The sequence below is a fragment of the Pelodiscus sinensis genome, chromosome 31, assembly GCF_052426305.1.
Source record: "Pelodiscus sinensis isolate ZL-2025 chromosome 31, ASM5242630v1, whole genome shotgun sequence".
Classification (NCBI taxonomy): domain Eukaryota; kingdom Metazoa; phylum Chordata; order Testudines; family Trionychidae; genus Pelodiscus; species Pelodiscus sinensis.
Window position 1 is genome coordinate 10,146,339 of NC_143082.1, and position 16,404 is coordinate 10,162,742.

General features: G+C 48.2%; 2 protein-coding genes across 4 annotated transcripts in view; one reads left to right on the plus strand and one right to left on the minus strand.

The window, feature by feature from the left end:
* The first annotated feature begins 969 nt into the window (after nucleotides 1-969).
* COX14 (cytochrome c oxidase assembly factor COX14) lies at nucleotides 970-2,091 on the plus strand. Of its 3 annotated transcripts, none has more exons than XM_075902055.1 (2): nucleotides 970-1,127; nucleotides 1,794-2,091. In XM_075902055.1, the coding sequence occupies exon 2, from the start codon at nucleotides 1,796-1,798 to the stop codon at nucleotides 1,973-1,975; it is 180 nt and encodes a 59-aa protein (XP_075758170.1). In that variant the 5' UTR covers nucleotides 970-1,127; nucleotides 1,794-1,795; the 3' UTR covers nucleotides 1,976-2,091. The 3 variants fall into 3 exon arrangements, with proteins under 3 accessions (XP_075758170.1, XP_075758172.1, XP_075758171.1); XM_075902057.1 differs by having other exon boundaries at nucleotides 995-1,117; XM_075902056.1 differs by having other exon boundaries at nucleotides 1,017-1,123.
* A 2,589-nt stretch (nucleotides 2,092-4,680) lies between these two features.
* Nucleotides 4,681-16,404, minus strand: part of CERS5 (ceramide synthase 5) — a 49,414-nt gene continuing 37,690 nt past the window's right edge. Inside the window, exons 7-10 of the mRNA XM_006131149.5 lie at nucleotides 13,261-13,389; nucleotides 12,588-12,694; nucleotides 9,587-9,743; nucleotides 4,681-5,946 (exon numbers count right to left, since the gene is read on the minus strand). Of these exons, the coding sequence (XP_006131211.4) occupies nucleotides 5,794-5,946; nucleotides 9,587-9,743; nucleotides 12,588-12,694; nucleotides 13,261-13,389 (546 nt within the window). The 3' untranslated portion in view covers nucleotides 4,681-5,793. The remainder of the gene's footprint in view (nucleotides 5,947-9,586; nucleotides 9,744-12,587; nucleotides 12,695-13,260; nucleotides 13,390-16,404) is intronic.

The window sequence follows — 16,404 nt, forward strand, 5'->3', positions numbered from 1 at the left end:
TAGTGTGATATGGACCCATGTTTAGAGGTAACAGGCTGCACAACGCCCAACATCAGATCAGCTGTTATGCAAATTGACCTTAAGGGATGTAAGTCCCTTGTGCTCCTCCCACCCCATTCACCTAATTAATATGAGTGCTCTGAGAAGTTCATGAAAAACAGAAAGGCGTATGGGAGGGCTGCAGACCAAGGGAAAAACATGCTAGGCTACTGCATGTGAAAGAGACAAGCAGCTAATCTTGTACTGGAAGTGGGAGGCAGGAAATGGAGAAGGGCAATAAAACAGTGGCAGTTCCCCAGGGTTAGCACCTGACTGGCCACCGCTGCTATATTGACCTGTGGAACTGCGGGAAGCGGTGGCCCATGGGAACTGCGGGAAGCGGTGTCCTGGTCCACACCGCTTCCCGCATCTTCCAGTAGCCGGGAATGGCGACCCACCATGGCCAGCAGGAGCTGTAACTGGCCGTACCTGCAGCGGCCCACCGGGCGCTATGCCTGGCGAACCAGGCCGGTATTTGCCCGCTCCTGAGGCAGAGCGGTAGAGGGAGGTGGATGGGAAAGGGGGTGGGGCAGAGCCAGGCGAATTAAGGGCCTGACTCAAGGGGCAGATGGCGGGGGAGGTGGGGGCAGGGGGGGTCACGCTGAAAATCTCTTAGCCAGTTTGAGCTAAGGGGGGGGGTTGGGAGCCTGCCCCTGCCCCTCTAGGCCTTGGCAGGGCTGTAATGGGGGGGGGGGGGGCACCACGGCGGCAACAGGCCGCGACCCGCCATCGCCAGCAGGGGTCGCCCTTTGGGTGAGGGGCTCGGCCCCCGCCCGGCCTGCAGCAGGGGCACCGCGGGGGGGGGGGCGAGTCGCCCATTGGGGTCACAGCCTGGGGGGGTTACGTAGAGCCCGGCACGGGGTGTGTGGCCCCCGCACCCTTGTCCCCATCGCCCTTCTGCCCCCCCCCCCGCCTCAGTGCGCCGGGCACTCAGAGAGACTACCGCTCCCAGCATGCACTCTTCCGCTCCCGGGACCACGTGACCGGAAGAACCCGGCCTCTGGGTAGAGGTCACGAGGGGTCGGGCGGAAGGCGAGCCGGAACTGCCCGCGACCCTGAGACGCAGCTTCTGGAAGCGGTGACGGCAGGTGACGGGCGGGGCGGGAGCGAGAAGGAAGAAGAAGGGGAGGGGGGGCAGGAGCGAGGAGGAGGAGGAAGAAGGGGAGGGGGGGCAGGAGCGAGGAGGAGGAAGAAGAGGAGGAGGAGGGGGGGGTGGGAGTGAGGAGGAGGAGGAGAAGAAGGGGAGGGGGGGGGTGGGAGGAGGAGGAGGAAGGAAGGGGGAGGGGGGGCAGAGAGGGGAGGGGGGGTGGGAGGAGAGGGGGAGGAGGAGGAGGGGAGGAGGGGAGGGGGGGGGGGCGGGAGCGGGAGGAGGAGGAGGAAGAAGGGGGAGGGGGGGGAGGGAGTGGAGGAGGAGGAGGAAGAGGGGAGGGGAGGAGGGGGGAAGGGAGGGGGGCGGGAGGAGGAGGAGGAAGAAGGGGAGGGGGGCGGGAGGGAGAGGAGGAGGAGAAGGGGAGGAGGAGGGGGAGGGGGGGGAGGGCGGGGGGAGGAGGAGGAGGAGGAGGAGGAAGAGGGGGGGGGGCTGGGAGCTGGAGGAGAGGAGGGGGAGGGGGGGTGGGAAGGAAGGGGAGGGGGGCTGGAGTGAGGAGGAGGAAGAAGGGGAGGAGGGGGGGAGGGGGGCGGGAGTGAGGAGGAGGAGGAAGAAGGGGGGGGGCCGGGGCTGGGACTGAGCGTGGCCTGTGGTTCCCCCCTCCCAGGCATGGTCTCCGCCAAGCAGCTGGCCGACTTCAGCTACAAGGCCTTTTCCGGCTCCATGATGCTCCTGACACTCTACGGCGGCTACCTGTGCAGCGCCCGCGCCTACCGCTACTTCCAGCGCCAGCAGGCCCTCAAGCAGCTGGAACAGGCCCAGCTTGGCCCTGGCACCGTGGAAGACTAAGGTGACACCTGCTGCAGGGGCTGGCAGCCCTGCTGCAGCGTGGGGCGTTTCCCTGCCCTCAGGACTCTGCCGGAGCAGCTGGCTTGATCATGTGAGAATTAAATATTCTACTTGTCTCCACTTGTCCGTCTGTGACCAGAAGGGCCCGCGTGAAGGAGTCCATTCAAGCTACATCTGTGCGCTGGCTGCCGGGATCCGCCTCAAATTCTCCTCTCCCACCTCAGCCAACTGAGTTGCCACAGGCTGAGAAATTAAGGGCTTGTGAGAGCTTAACACACTGTAGCTCAGGGCAGTTTTTAGTGGTGGGAGGGCACTCCAAGAAAATGATTAAGTGGTCACAGGTCACGTTCTTGAGGAGATAACAGGTCTTGGATGGAGATTGGTCTTATGACAGGAGGAAGGGGATTAGGGTGCAGGAAGACGTGTGGGGTCAAAGGGAGTTTGAGTGAAGGGGTTGGGAATTGAGGTAAGGTCCATGAAGGGGTATGGTTGTAGGAGAGGATTCTGACCTGGAGGAGGGATGCAGGGAGTGGGAGGGGGTATGGGCCCAGTGTTCCCTGTAACAATTCAAATTAGGGATGTAAGCAAGTAGACTATTACTTGATAAGCCTAAGCTTATTGCAGAGTCAAGTCAACTACTTGCTCTCCCCCCCCCCCCCCCCAATCAGAGGCAGCAATTGAGGAATCTGGTTCCCCCAGGACTATCTCCAGGTGTGTCAAGGGGAGGGGAGAGACTGCTCTAGCAGCAGCCTCTATCTGCAGGAGGTCCCAGGGGGGAGGTAAGTCCCCCAGCAAATGAGGTGGTTGCTGCAAAGCAGCCTTTGTTCACAGCAGGCAGGACTGGCTACTAACAGGAGCTGCTCAGTCCCTGCTCCTGCCAGGTCCAGCAAGCCAGGCTCAGTCCTGGATATCACTGGTCCAGGATGGCTATAGCTCTGCATTTTAAATGCAGTAAGAGTTAATGGCTCTTACAACATTTAAAATGCAGTGCTGTAGTGGTCCTGGCTCGTGCCAGTCCAGGGCCAATCCCTGCTGCACCTCTGCCTGGGTGCCTGGCTCCTACTATATTTAAACTGCAGAGTCACAGTGGGGGTAGCTCCTTCTGAGCATCTTCCTTTATTGCGATTAGTCACTTATCTGCTTCTAAACATCCTTAATTCAGATGCCACGTGGCTGATTAGCTGAACACCCAGGCTGTGTCTACACTGGCCGCATGTTCTTGCGCAAGTAAACTGACATTCTAATATATGAAATCAGGGCTTCTTGTGCCAGAACTGACGCTCCCACTCAGGAATAAGCCCTTTTGCACAACTGTTCTTGCGCAAGAGGCCAGTGTAGACAGGCAACATGAATTTCTTGCGCAAGAAAGCCCCGTGGTTAAAATGGCCATCAGAGCTTTCTTGCGCAAGAGAGCGTCTGCACTGGCATGGATGCTCTTGTGCAAAAGCACATGCCAGTGTAGATGCTCTCTTTTGGAAGAGTTTTTGCACAAGAACTCTTCCGTAAAAGAGTTCTTGTGCAAGAAGGTGCCAGTGTAGATGTAGCCCCACAGTTAGGTTATTTGCTTATACTTGTGGTGCACATTCACGCATGGCTTGGTGCACGTATTTATTCAACACATGGATGGAAGAAATCCTCACAATGAAATTAGTTGTGACCTGGGGATTGTGGTGCAGAGGGTTAGCAGTGTGACATGGGCCCCATAGATACAACTACTCCCTATTAGGTAAATTGTATCAAGAGAGTCCTCCAGTCCACCTAGTACTATCTACAGCAGGTGTTAAGTGTGTGTTAGAGCATTGCTCGGGTGTGGATTTTGCACACTGCTGAGTACTTGTTGTACTGATCGAATTTGCCATTGTGGACTCAAACTGAGGAAATGGAGAGCAAATTTCTGTGACAATTTTGGATTGAGTCCTGTTCCCAAGCAGATTAGATTTTTATCAACACTGGTTTGACACCCACATTAAAGTTTTCTAGTCACCGTCCATAAGTGTATGAATTTAACAGTTGCACGTTTTACTCCCAATGGCCAGGCACTCACATCCAAAAGTTTAATTTGTAGCTTCATTTCAATGTTAGATAGTGACAAATTGCATAACTTATTTCAAGTTTAGGGTGTTGTGTAGATGCACTCTGAGAAAATAGTGGTATGCGGTAGCTATTTTAAGATCCAACTCAAATTTGATGAACCCTACATATTGATAAATGTAAGTTTGATACTTAACACATGGTTCTCTTGCCACAGATATGCTTGAGAAGAACACAGAGCAAAAGTTCAGCAAGAGGCACTAACTTTTGGGCAATTAAGGGACACTGAATAAAAGTTGTTGGAGCTAGGGCTGATGAAAATATTCATGAAGGAAATTTGTTCAGCTTTGCAGCCTGTGATTAATTTTCCAAAATAATGTTAGTGAAGAGCATGAGACTTGATTAAAGCTCATTTGACCTACTTTGGTAGTTAGCTAATCTGGAATTTGGTCAGAACATTGTAGCTGTCACTTAAGTGAAGCACAGAATCTTAATCAGAAGTCTCTCCTTTAGGATAGCAGTCCTATGGGACCAGCACATGGGGGACACAGAAGACCACCACCACTATTTTCTGCAGTGTATATGCCAAACTTGTTCAATATTTCAAGATGAGTTGTTTACAAAGCAGAGGCAGCTGCCTCCTTAAGAGAAATGCTGAAAAAATGCAAGTCAAACAAGTTTCTGAAGCTTTTTTTTTTTTAAATCAGAGAAGAGTAAACAATTGTATAAAATAAGACATTTCTGAAGTCCTGCACATGATTATGACACACTCAGGTGTCTTCCATTGCCCCTGAAGTACCATTGAGTAAAGGAAGAAGTGAAGCCTTTGCTGTGGCTGCCTTTCCACTACCTTGATATCAGGATAGCGATGCTCACTTCTGTCTTAAACACAGACAGGGCTGCAACTTCTGTCCCTGTGGAAAGTTAATATAACCTACCAGCATTGTCCATTTTTGGCTAATGTCCTGCCTTATAAATCTTAACCATATCCTGTAAAAGTCTTTAAATTCACATGCGTTGCAAGTATGGCTGTGCTGTGATAGTTTTCTAAATAAGGATCTGGAGTGCAACTTCTTTTAGGTTTATTTAAGACTTCGGATGGGCATTTCAGCACCACAATAGGCAGTAAATACTACTCGGGCCATCTTGACAGCACAGATTATAAACTATATATAATCTCCTTCACACAGAGCATCCCAATGACAAGTTAAAACATGCTTTGTCCATCAGAATCTGATTCAATTCATGGCTGTAACACAGTCACAGCAGGACTGATACATTAAAATTGATTTAAAAATCTCTGTGCTGCAGCCTGGGCAGCTTACAGCATGATCTATTAGAATGATACTAGATCACACAATCTAAATGTATCCTGGAGTGCATCAAGAAGGCATACTGGACCTGCTCCAAGTCACGAAACATTTTTAGAAAGGTACACAGTCCAGTCAGTGTCCGTCCCAGCCCAAACTCATTCCATCAAGCTTGAGCTGATCCTAATAAAAAACAGTTTGTAGCACATACACACAAATACTTCTGCAAATATTAGAGATGGACTAGGAGACTAAGAAAATAAGCCATTTTGTATTTAATAAAGTGGAATTTTGCATCTTTGTTTTTGCACTAGTAATTGGCTCGGTCCCTTCTGTGGCATGAAACCTTCAACAGGTCTGGACTATGCTTAGTTCAGATTTGATGGACTTTTTTTGAAGGAAGGGGTATCTAGATTAAAGATCACTTAGGAATGTTGAGTGCAACACATCTAGATATCTAGAGAGTCCATGTTTGCCTCAGGCCTCTCCTGGCCACTGAGCACTAGCCACATGACCATTAAGCCGATTGGCACCATTGCTTGAAGTGCTGAAGATTCCTTTTGTGCTATTTGAAGTCATGTCTTCCTCTTCAGAGCTGCTCTCTACATCACTGCGATCATCTTTTGATACCTAAAAGTTTCAAATCACAGGTAAGTGTGTAGGAAAGACTACATATTCACAGGAAACAGTCGTTCACGAAATCTATCTGACCAGCCAATGCAGTTTTCCCCTTCATTAGATTTTTTTAATTTGTTTATGATGTTGAACCTCACATTCCAATCACAATACAGGGAGTGAGGTACAGAATTCAGACAGATGACCAAATCAGGAGATGTGTTCTGTTCTCCAACACATTCTGATTTGTTGTACAGTCTTGGCCAAGCTAACTTTTGCACTTCCAATTCAGTATTATCACGTCCCTTACTTAAGTGTATTGAGAAGTGCTCTGATATCCATGGAAGGAGCCCATAGCACTGGATCACTGTTCGATCCTTCTTCCAGTAGCTAAACCCTTGTACAGATTATAAAGGATGCCTTTCCAAATGGCAAATTGGAACACAAGTTTATGAGTTACCAGTTTGTTCAGACACTTTTTGGCAATCAGCAGGGAGTGGGCAGAAGCAGATTTTAGTTTTTAAAGGGATGAATTTTTGTTTGTAGGGTTTGCTCAAGATATCTTAACTGATATTTCATTTAAAAAAGGAACTGGAGCTCAAGCACTTGGCTCTTTCACCAACAGAAGTTGGTCCAATAAAGGATTACATCATCCATTTTGTGTCTCACATCCTGGGATCACCTCCACAACACTGCAAACAACAATGCACAAATTTACCAACTCAAGTTGAATCACATAAGTAACCCCGGTAATTAGCTAACTGCCAGGGCTAAATAGCCACTGATGCTGCTGAAAGAGGAGAGCTGTCTCCATATTTCCCCATTGCCAGTATAGCACTTCCCTTGCCCAGCCCAGCCCAAGCTCCCTGTACCTGCAAGTCTAGAACTGACAGCCCCCAGGTACATGGTGGGCAAGCAGTTTCTCAATAATTAACACATTCCAGCAAAGTACAGGATCAGGATCAGCCCTGCCTACTCTGAGTTGGGCAGACACTGAGGAAGTTTCCTGACAAATGGAAAAAATTGGCAGGAAGCCAGTCTCAGTTAATGATTTCCAGGTAGGATTTCATCAGACCAACCGCTTGTGCATACAATCTAGGAGGCACAGAAACCCTCTGCAGGCGGAAGTTCCCCATTTTCCCCTACCAAAAAGAGTTCAACTGCCCAGGGAAAGGAAGCAGAAACCCCTAGATACCGTTCTGCTTAATTCCCATGGTCATTTAAGAAAAGTATTTTTCTCCCTCTGATTTTTTGAGAGTGAGAACTAATGATAATGTGTTACTACAGCCCTTTCATCCACAGATCTCAGAGAATTACAAACACTGAAACAGGTGTCACCTTTTTGTACACTGGATGACAGTCATACTGCCAGTCTATGGTAGAGGTGAGAACAAGCTTACACACACAGTCCCTTATTCTAGCCACTAGACAAACCAGCACCTTAGCTTCTGTAGCCACAACTTGTTTTACTTGGGAGCAATTCCAAGCGAGACAGGCAGTTTAAAGGAAGCTGCAAAATATCTCCCATCTGAAACCAAACCAATTCAGACCCACAGTTTTGTATTTAAGTCTTAAAAAAGCTCAGAGAAAAAAAACACACACACACATGGTCCACTCTACAAGCAACAGCACAGGTTACACTTACATGCAAGGGATGAAACTGTCCAGCTCCAATCTGGCACAGAGAAAAGGAGTGAGAAAAGAGTGGAGAATACAGAGGCAGGGGCTAGTCCTTCCCTGGCTAGGTCACCTGGTCAGGAGAGAAAAGCAAGGAGAGAAGAGAGATATAGATATCCAGGTGTGGGGACAGCTGCACAGACAGATATGATATTGGGAAACTAGCAGCAGCCATGGAAGACAGCAACAAATGATAACAGACCACACATACACCTTGCAACATGTTCCTTCCCCACCCCTCAGAAGGCCTTCCCCAACACACACTCCACTTCAAATATTCCTCTAGGCTAAACAAGTTCCAAACAGACCTGACCAGTAGTCTGTAGGCAGTGAAAACACAGCCACAAGTGGGATTCAGGCTTGGTTCCCAAACAGCTAAGGTGATATAAACTATGTTACTGTCTAACTATCCCTTCTGGAGGAGGATCAAACAGCATTGCCTGGTTCTGAAAGAAACCACTTCCAGTCATGACAAGTGGGTAAAAATGGGGAGCAGGATCCCAGACAAAGTACTCCAGCCTTCAGCCACTGACCTGAAAACAACTTCTCAATAGCATTGACTCAGTGGGGAGGAACTCAACAGCAAACTTACTCAGGGCCTATCACTAGTCAAATGCCTGCAGATTTGTCTCCTCCATCTACCCTGCTGTATGGAAATCCTCAACTACAGACAATTGGGGAAAAAACTGTGCTAGAAGCCCATGGGTTGCATCTGGTATGATCTGCCCTTGTCACATGGCATTTACTTAAAAGCCACGACTTGAAAAGTTCCTTCTATTCCTTGGATGTCACATAAGAGCCAGAAGAACATAGTTCAGGCTGCCTCCCGGTCATGTCTTTCAAGCTGTATGGAAGGACTTTGCAGCATTCTGTTCCAAAGGATCATGCCTTTGATGAGGCACAGTTGCTCCTCTGTAAACAAAACTGGCCAGAATCCTGGAAACTCCAGTATAATCCAACAAAGCAGCACTGGCATCAGAGTCCAGGCCAGTAATAGCGCATCTAAGCTTTTATGTGCTGGGGACAGGACAGCCACTTCAAGGCCTTCAATTCTTACTCAAGGTGTTGGCTAGAATAGCAGACAGGCCAAGATTTTTTTTTAAATGAAGTGGCAACACAGGGAGAGGGACAAGCTCCAAGGAGGAGAGCACATCATGCTTGATGGCCCAACACTAACTGAGCTACACTTATACATACCTCCTCTCTGAGGCAACTGGGTCTGCAGCAGATAGCAGGACCTTTCCCTCTTACAGGAAGAGCTTGTGTCCACACTCTTTTATCCAGGAGGAATTCATTCTACCCAGAGCATTCTACACACTTGAAACCGGACACTAGAGTCCCACTAACTGTCAGCAGGTCGCACTACATTTCCAGTAGCCTCCATTGCCTGGTTTACCTTGCTGCACTGTTGGGATATGCATAGGCAGCCCTAGTCCTGGGTTACTACTGTAGCAAGCTCCAAATATTAGGCTCCAGTCACCCTATGGTAAGGGTCCATTGTGTAACACAGACAGTTTCCCCAAGATAGTCAGAGGCCTCTAATGGCAGCTCCAGATTAAACCAGGGAGCACAACCTTCCCCGCTTTGTAATGCACACAGAGCAGTTGGTCTTCAAGCTTCCACAAGGGGAAAGGCAAAAGCCTTGATCAAGTTACCAGAACAAGCAGAGCAATGCACAAACTAAACGGATTGTCATTAAAGCATTTGAGCAGGCCAAACTGCACTATTCACTTGTATGGCCAGACGATCAAGAAACAGGTACCTCCCTCTGTATACACTTGGGCCAGGTGGGTGCAGGAGCCTGCCAAACCTAACCAACCAGGACAGCTCTAGATGAAGTGAGCCACTCTCAGAAGCAGCAAATGTGCTACTCTTATTTTGGAGCCAACAGTGGCCTCACTCCCTCTGATTTTTTAACAGATGCCCTGATCCTCTCAGTGTCAGAGAGAGAATCCCGCCCAGCGACTGACAGCCTTACCTTTCCTCGCATCAAGGCCTTGTAGGCAACGCGAATGATGAGACAGGACCAGATGACATGCATAACCTGCAGGGTCACCAAAAGTCCATTGAACAGCCACCATGAAGGATAAGGTCCAATCAGTTCCCAGCTCTCAAACAGAGTAGTATTCAAGATCCTGAAAGAAAATCAGGGAGCTTGTTAGATTGGCTGCTCTGCTGCTGGACTAGAATTCCCATTTTCCAGCTCTGAACCGAGCTGGCTGGGCAGATACACAACAGGGTTCTGTGCCATTTAACCTTCTCTTGCATTGTTCGATGCCCCAATCTACCATCCCTTGCACAGTATAGAAGGGCCTGAAGCTGGGCTTGGGTTAAAGTCACCTGAACTAAGCAGCAATGGAAGATGTGGATACACTGAGAAGAATAGAGTAAAAATAAAAATCTGCTTTCTACCCTTTTCTCCAAGGCATGATCAACATTCACAATGGCTTCAGTGGGAGAGATGGCAACTGTTTGGAACACTAGTGCTGCTTTGGATGTATACATGGTGTTGAGTGGCATGGAACAACTTGACTACATCAAAAGGCAGGGAAAGAATTTTGCCACGAGGGGGCTCTGAAGCAGTTTTGACAGTGAAGCTGCTGTTCCCTTGCTCCGAGCTAAGAAATTTAAGTATTGGGTATTTCACTAATCGAATAGTTGATGCATTTTTGCATTGACTATTCGATTAGTTGATAGGGCGGTGCTGCCCCCTTTGAAACGCAGCCATGGCATTTCAAAGGGGGCAGTGCTGCACGGAGCCTGGGATCCTCAGCTGACCCCGGACTCTGTGAGACAGCGCTGCACAGCTGATCCCAGTATTAGTGCCCTTTGAAACAGCATGGCGGCATTGCAAAACAGCAGCGCTGCCACTTTGAAGTACCCCCCACTTCCCTCCCTTGCTGCCTCTATCTGATAGTAGCAGCAATGGGCTGAGGGGCGGGGGGAGAGAGAGAACATCTAGTCGACTATCTGGTTGACTAGTGCTTAACATCCCTACTCCTAGCCTTTTCCTTACTCCACTCTGCTCCTTGAAGACGGCTATGGCATCGTTCTCCTCTCTGGGATTTTTTGGCAGCACATAAGGAATTCAATAGAGCCTTTTGATGATGGTTTATAAAGTAGTTACTAGGAGGGACTGAGGAGAAATTTTTTAAATATTTTGCTTTCAGCATTTATTGAAAAAGTGAGAAATAAACTTTCAGGGAGGAAATCCAGAGCCTTAATTTCAGTTAAAAAATAACGGTTACCTAGGCACTAGCTAGTTGTGGAGTCAGCATGCAGTTTCCTAAGTGTGGGATATCACTGCACCACAGATCAAGGACAGGAACCTGTACTGACTGGAATAGTATGGCACCTTTGCATGCAACTGGAGATTCATGTTCTCCCTAGGAAGCGGAGGAATTACATTACAGCCAGTGGAAATCACATTACAGATTTATAAGACATGTTGAGTGACAGGGTGGTGCCAGAGAGCATACTGCATCATGGCAGACAATGGGGTGAGGAACAGAGAAAGGACTGCCTCATTTGACAGCAGAAAGTGGTAACATCTGCCCATCTGAAGGGCACATCATTTGTGCCTGAAAAATTTCCCTACCGAGAACCATAAAGCTGGAAGAGACCTCAGGAGGTCATCCAGTATAGCCCCCTTCTCAAAGCAGGACCAACCCCAACTAAATCAACCCAGCCAGGGCTTTGTCAAGCCAAGACTTAAAAACCTCTAGGGATGGAGATTCCACCACCTCCCTAGGTAACCCATTCCAGTGCTTCAGCACCCTCCTAGTGAAAGTTTTTCCTAATATCCAGCCTAGACCTCTCCCACTGTAAATTGAGACCATTGCTCCTTGTTCTGCCATCCATCACTATTGTGAACAGCCTCTCTCCATCCTCTTTGGAACTTCCCTTCAGGAAGTTGAAGGCTGCTCTCAAATCCCCCCTCACTCTTCTCTTCTGCAGACTAAACAAACCTAGATCCCTTTATGTTTATTTGGAGTTATACAAAAATAAATAGGGATGCTTTTCTAAGAAGTTTGGGATAAAACTAAAGAGAAAGAAAGTAGGCCTCTGTTGTTTAAAAAATAAGGATGCAGGATAAAGACAAACTCAGGTGAACCAGTCCTTAAAAGATACCTTTCCAAAGGGAATATAATAATCAGTAAAAGAATCCTATCAAGCCTGACTTTGTCTACATGTGTGTGTAAAGGAGGGGAATCTTATTACAGACTGATTAATTACAAACATCTTAGCTAAGATTCTAAATCCAAAAAATACCCCAATATCTGGCAGACAATCTTCCCAGGCCAGCAGGCGAGGCAGTGAAAAGAGCTAGGTACTTTAGATGATCAAAAACCAGAGGGCCCCAAAGAGAACCTTGCCTCAGGAAGGACGTGCCTCACTAACACCTCAATTTTCATGAGCTCTTAAAATGGAAAGTCACAAACCACCTTTGGTTTTAAGGGTTTGTCAACACTGGAATGCACAGGAAAGTCTGGAAAAATTTACTAGTGGTATGAAGTTAATGCACACTACATTGCTGGGTGAATGTTCTAAGTCAACTGTAAAGCGGCCTTTCCTTTAACTTAAGCCTCCAAATCCACGAAGGATTTAGCAAGCTTTAATTTCACACCTTTTTTTCCCCTCCATCTTAGTTCCCTGTGTACACAACCCTGGTTTGACACTGGCTGAGAGAGCAGCTACAACTGATCAGCATTGTCCTCCTCACCAGTGGCACTTTGGGACTCTGTGCTCACACTCGGGGTACCCTTACTCTAAGGACATGACAAATCAAGAAGAAACCATTCTGACAATATTTTAAAGCGCTGCTCCTGAGCAACATTTGGGAGGGCTGCAGCTTCATGCCGCCCTGAGGGGGACTGGCTGTAATGAGCGATAGGATCCCTAATATGAAGGCTGACTTTAGAGGAGGGTAGGAACAAAGGAGCATATCTGACGTTACTCAGAAAGATCCAGGTACTTACCAGTAAGGGTAAATAACCAGTCGAGTGACTATGAACACAACACCAAAGAACATGAAGATGGCGTCACATAGGTGCTGGTACTTAGCATAATTGGCCATCTTTGCAGCCTGACAAAAACAAAGTGTTAAAACAATGAGTAGTCCTGTGGCACCTTAAAAACTAACACAAAAAATATATAGCATAGCACAGCATATGAGCTTTCATGGGCAACGCTCACTTCCTTAGATGAACTTGAATGGAGAAAAAAGTGGCACTCTGAATTTAGAACAGAAAAAAGGGAGAGGGGGACAATTGTGATGCTGGTGCTAATGAGGCTAACCGAGCAGGTTGGAAATGTCCCATACTTAGCTTTTGATGTCAATGATGTATTAAATGTAAGGAAGACTGGTTTTATAGTCATGTTAAAACAGCATTCCAGACAATCATGTGATCACAGAGAAAGCAATCCTGGAGGAGTTTGGAACATTAAAGAACTATTATCAACTTGGGAAATTTTATGGGAGAAAGCCAGTGGGGTAGATTCAGTAATGAGTGTTTATGAGAGATCCAGCCTGAACTGTGTGTGGAAGGGTAAGGGATGAAAGAGGAGAGGCTAGGTTTCATCCTCCAGCCTCAAGAGTGAGGTCCTTTATCATTAGGGATGCAAAGCTCAGGTGGGAAGCAGCAAACTCACCTCTAAGAGGAAGTCTGCGGCATCATGTAGGAATAGCACCAGAGTTCCCACCCGCACCATGTTATTCACATAGGAGAATGTGATGAGTCCAACTGCAAACCAGTGGTGGACAAACATCATCAGGAAATCCTGAAAGAAGAAGATGAACTGTGAGTGATCTTTGGCAGTCAAATCATCATAGAAGCTTAGAGTCACATGACAACTCTCATGTTTTTCCTTCGCATAAAACAGCGCAGATTTCAGACACAATTGTTTTTATGCTGCATTGTGATTAACAGTTTTGCTTCAATCAAGATGGAACCCTGCATGCTGGAGCTCTGTAGCAAAGATAAGTAAATCTGTACCTATAAGACAACTGGCCAACATCTGGCCTGCACTTTCGCTCTCCCAGCATTGGGATGACTGCATTGCTAGCATATGTCTACATGGCAAGCAACAGCAAGTATCAGAGCCTGGGTCTACAGACTTGAGCAAAGGCACAATAAACAACTGTGTAGACATTCAAGCTTGAGCCCTGAAATCAAGGAGGGAGGTGGGCTTCAAATGGTGAGCTCCAGACCAAGACAAAACATCTAAATCAGGGTTTCCCAACCTATGGGTCGGGACCCAAATATGGGTCGCCATTACTTGGAGACCCTTTTGAAATGTGTCTCCCCAGGTGGCTCTGCCCTCTCATTTCCCCCCGTTTTTGAATTGCCTTGGGTCACCAAATCTTCCTGAATTGTCAAAATGGGTCCCCATCTGGAAAAATTTGGGAACTGCTGGGCTAGAATGAAGTATAGCATCTGGCCTTTCCTCCAATAAACAGCAAAGCATTATGGCCTTTCGAAAAAGCCAACCAAAGGAGGGCTGATGTAGTTCTAGAAATTCAGGCACGTTTCTTACATAGTTTTACTCATAGCCCACACCCAAGGTTCTGTCAAGGGCTGTCTGTGGCTCCTAATGAGCTCAGAGCCCCATAATGTTTAATGAAAGTTCCTTTAGCAAGGGCCCTAACTCCAGTGTGAATGAAGTCATGGAGCTACCAAACAATTGAGATTAATTTTATCTACTGAACTGCGTTGGAAAGCAACATTTCAATTTGGGAAGGGCCTTTGTGGCACATTTCTTTCATAGCTGCATCTAGCCCAGGGACGGGCAAAAAAAAAAAAAAAAAAATCCTGATCTGCACCACTTCCCGCTGCTCCCAGTGTCTGCAAATGGTGATCTGTGGCTAATTAGAGCTACGATTGCCCAATACCTGTGAAGATGTGGGTAAATATAAAGGTGGAGACCCACCAAGGACTAATCCTCTGGACCAGATCTCGCCTGAAGGCCAGAATTTGCCCACCCCCGATCTAGCCTCATCTTAGGTGGGGAGTATGCTCAAAGACTCATCTTGTAACTAAGGGTACGTCTACACTACAAAGTTAATTCGAACTAACAGATGTTAGTTCGAATTAACTTTGATAGGCGCTACACATATAAACCGCTAGTTCGAACTTAATTCGAACTAGTGGAGCGCTTAATTCGAACTAGGTAAGTCCTCGTAGAATGAGGTTAACGCCTAGTTCGAATTAAGTAGTTCGAATTAAGGGCTGTGTAGCCACTTAATTAGAACTAGTGGGAGGCTAGCCCTCCCCAGCTTGCCCTGGTGGCCACTCTGGGCACCACCAGGGAAACTCTTCTGCCCCCCTCCCAGCCCTGAAGCCCTTAAAGGGGCACGGTCTGGCTACGATGCCCGTGCCAGGTGCAAGCCTACTAGCACCCAGCCAGCAGACCCTGCACCTGGCACGGCACGAGCCAGCCACCCACTGCCACCCAGCCCTCTGCCTCTTCCTGGGACCAGGATGGCGGCTCCCAGGAGCCTGCCTGGGGCCGCAAGAGGCGGGCGCCCACCTGGTCTAACGCGGAGATCGTGGACCTCATCCACAACGTCCGCACTAGGCACAGGAAATGGCCGTCTAGGGCAGGATAGCTGCCAGCCTGGCCACCAAAGGCCACATGCAAACCCAGGAACAGGTTTGCATGAAAATCAAGGTGGTCCAGTGATACCCCTGATTCTGAGCCCTAAGCTTAGAACATAAGAATAGCTGTACTGGGTCAGACCAAAGGTCCATCTAGCCCAGTAGCCTGTCTGCTGACAGCGGCCAACACCAGGTACCCCAGAGGGGATGGACCGAAGACAGTGACCAAGCCATTTGTCTTGTGCCATCCATCTCCAGCCTGCCACAAACAGAGGCCAGGGACACCATTTCTATCCCCTCGCTAATAGCACTCCATGGACCCAACCTCCATGACTTGATCTCACTTCTCTTTAAACTCTGTTATAGTGCTAGCCTTCACAGCCTCCTGCAGCAAGGAGTTCCACAGGTTGACTATTTGCTTTGTGAAGAAGAACTTTCTGTTATTAGTTTGAAGCCTGCTACCCATTCATTTCATTTGGTGTCCTCTAGTCCTTCTATTAATGGGAACTAATGAAGAACTTTTCTTTATGCATCCTCTCCACACCACTCATGCTTTTATAGACCTCTATCATATCCCCCCTCAGTCTCCTCTTTTCTAAGCTGAAAAGTCCCAGTCTCTTTAGCCTCTCTTCATATGGGACCTGTTCCAAACCCCTGATCATTTTAGTTGCCCTCCCCTCTCCCACCTCCTTTTCCCAGTCTCCCCGAGTTTTGTTCAATAAAGAGAGTTTCTATTTTTGAACACACATGTCCTTTATTTTGTACAACAGGAAGGTGGGCTAGGGAGGGGTAAGTGGAAGGAGGTGATGGAGGAATGGGGTATGAGTCCCCAATGGGGAGGACTGGGGTGGCTCTGCGGGCTCCTTGGGGTGGAAGCTCTCCTGCAGCCCCCCAATTGACCTCCCCCCCCGGATGGCAGCCTGTGGCAAGTGCAGCCGGGCTGATAGCCGAGTGCTGTGATGTGCCGAGTGTGGGTACTCAGGGCACTCCAAGCCAGGACTGCTTTGCAAGCGGGAAACCCCTGAGAACTGTCTGTCTGGGGTGGGGGTCAGGTCCCTTTAAGCACAGCCCTCGGCTAGCCTGAGACAGCAGCTCCACGCTCTAAGTCCTAATCTGATGCCCTGCCGGCACTGCTTCCGGCCATCCTTAACCTCGGTTCAGGGTCCACTCAATGTGGACATGCTAGTTCAAATTAGCA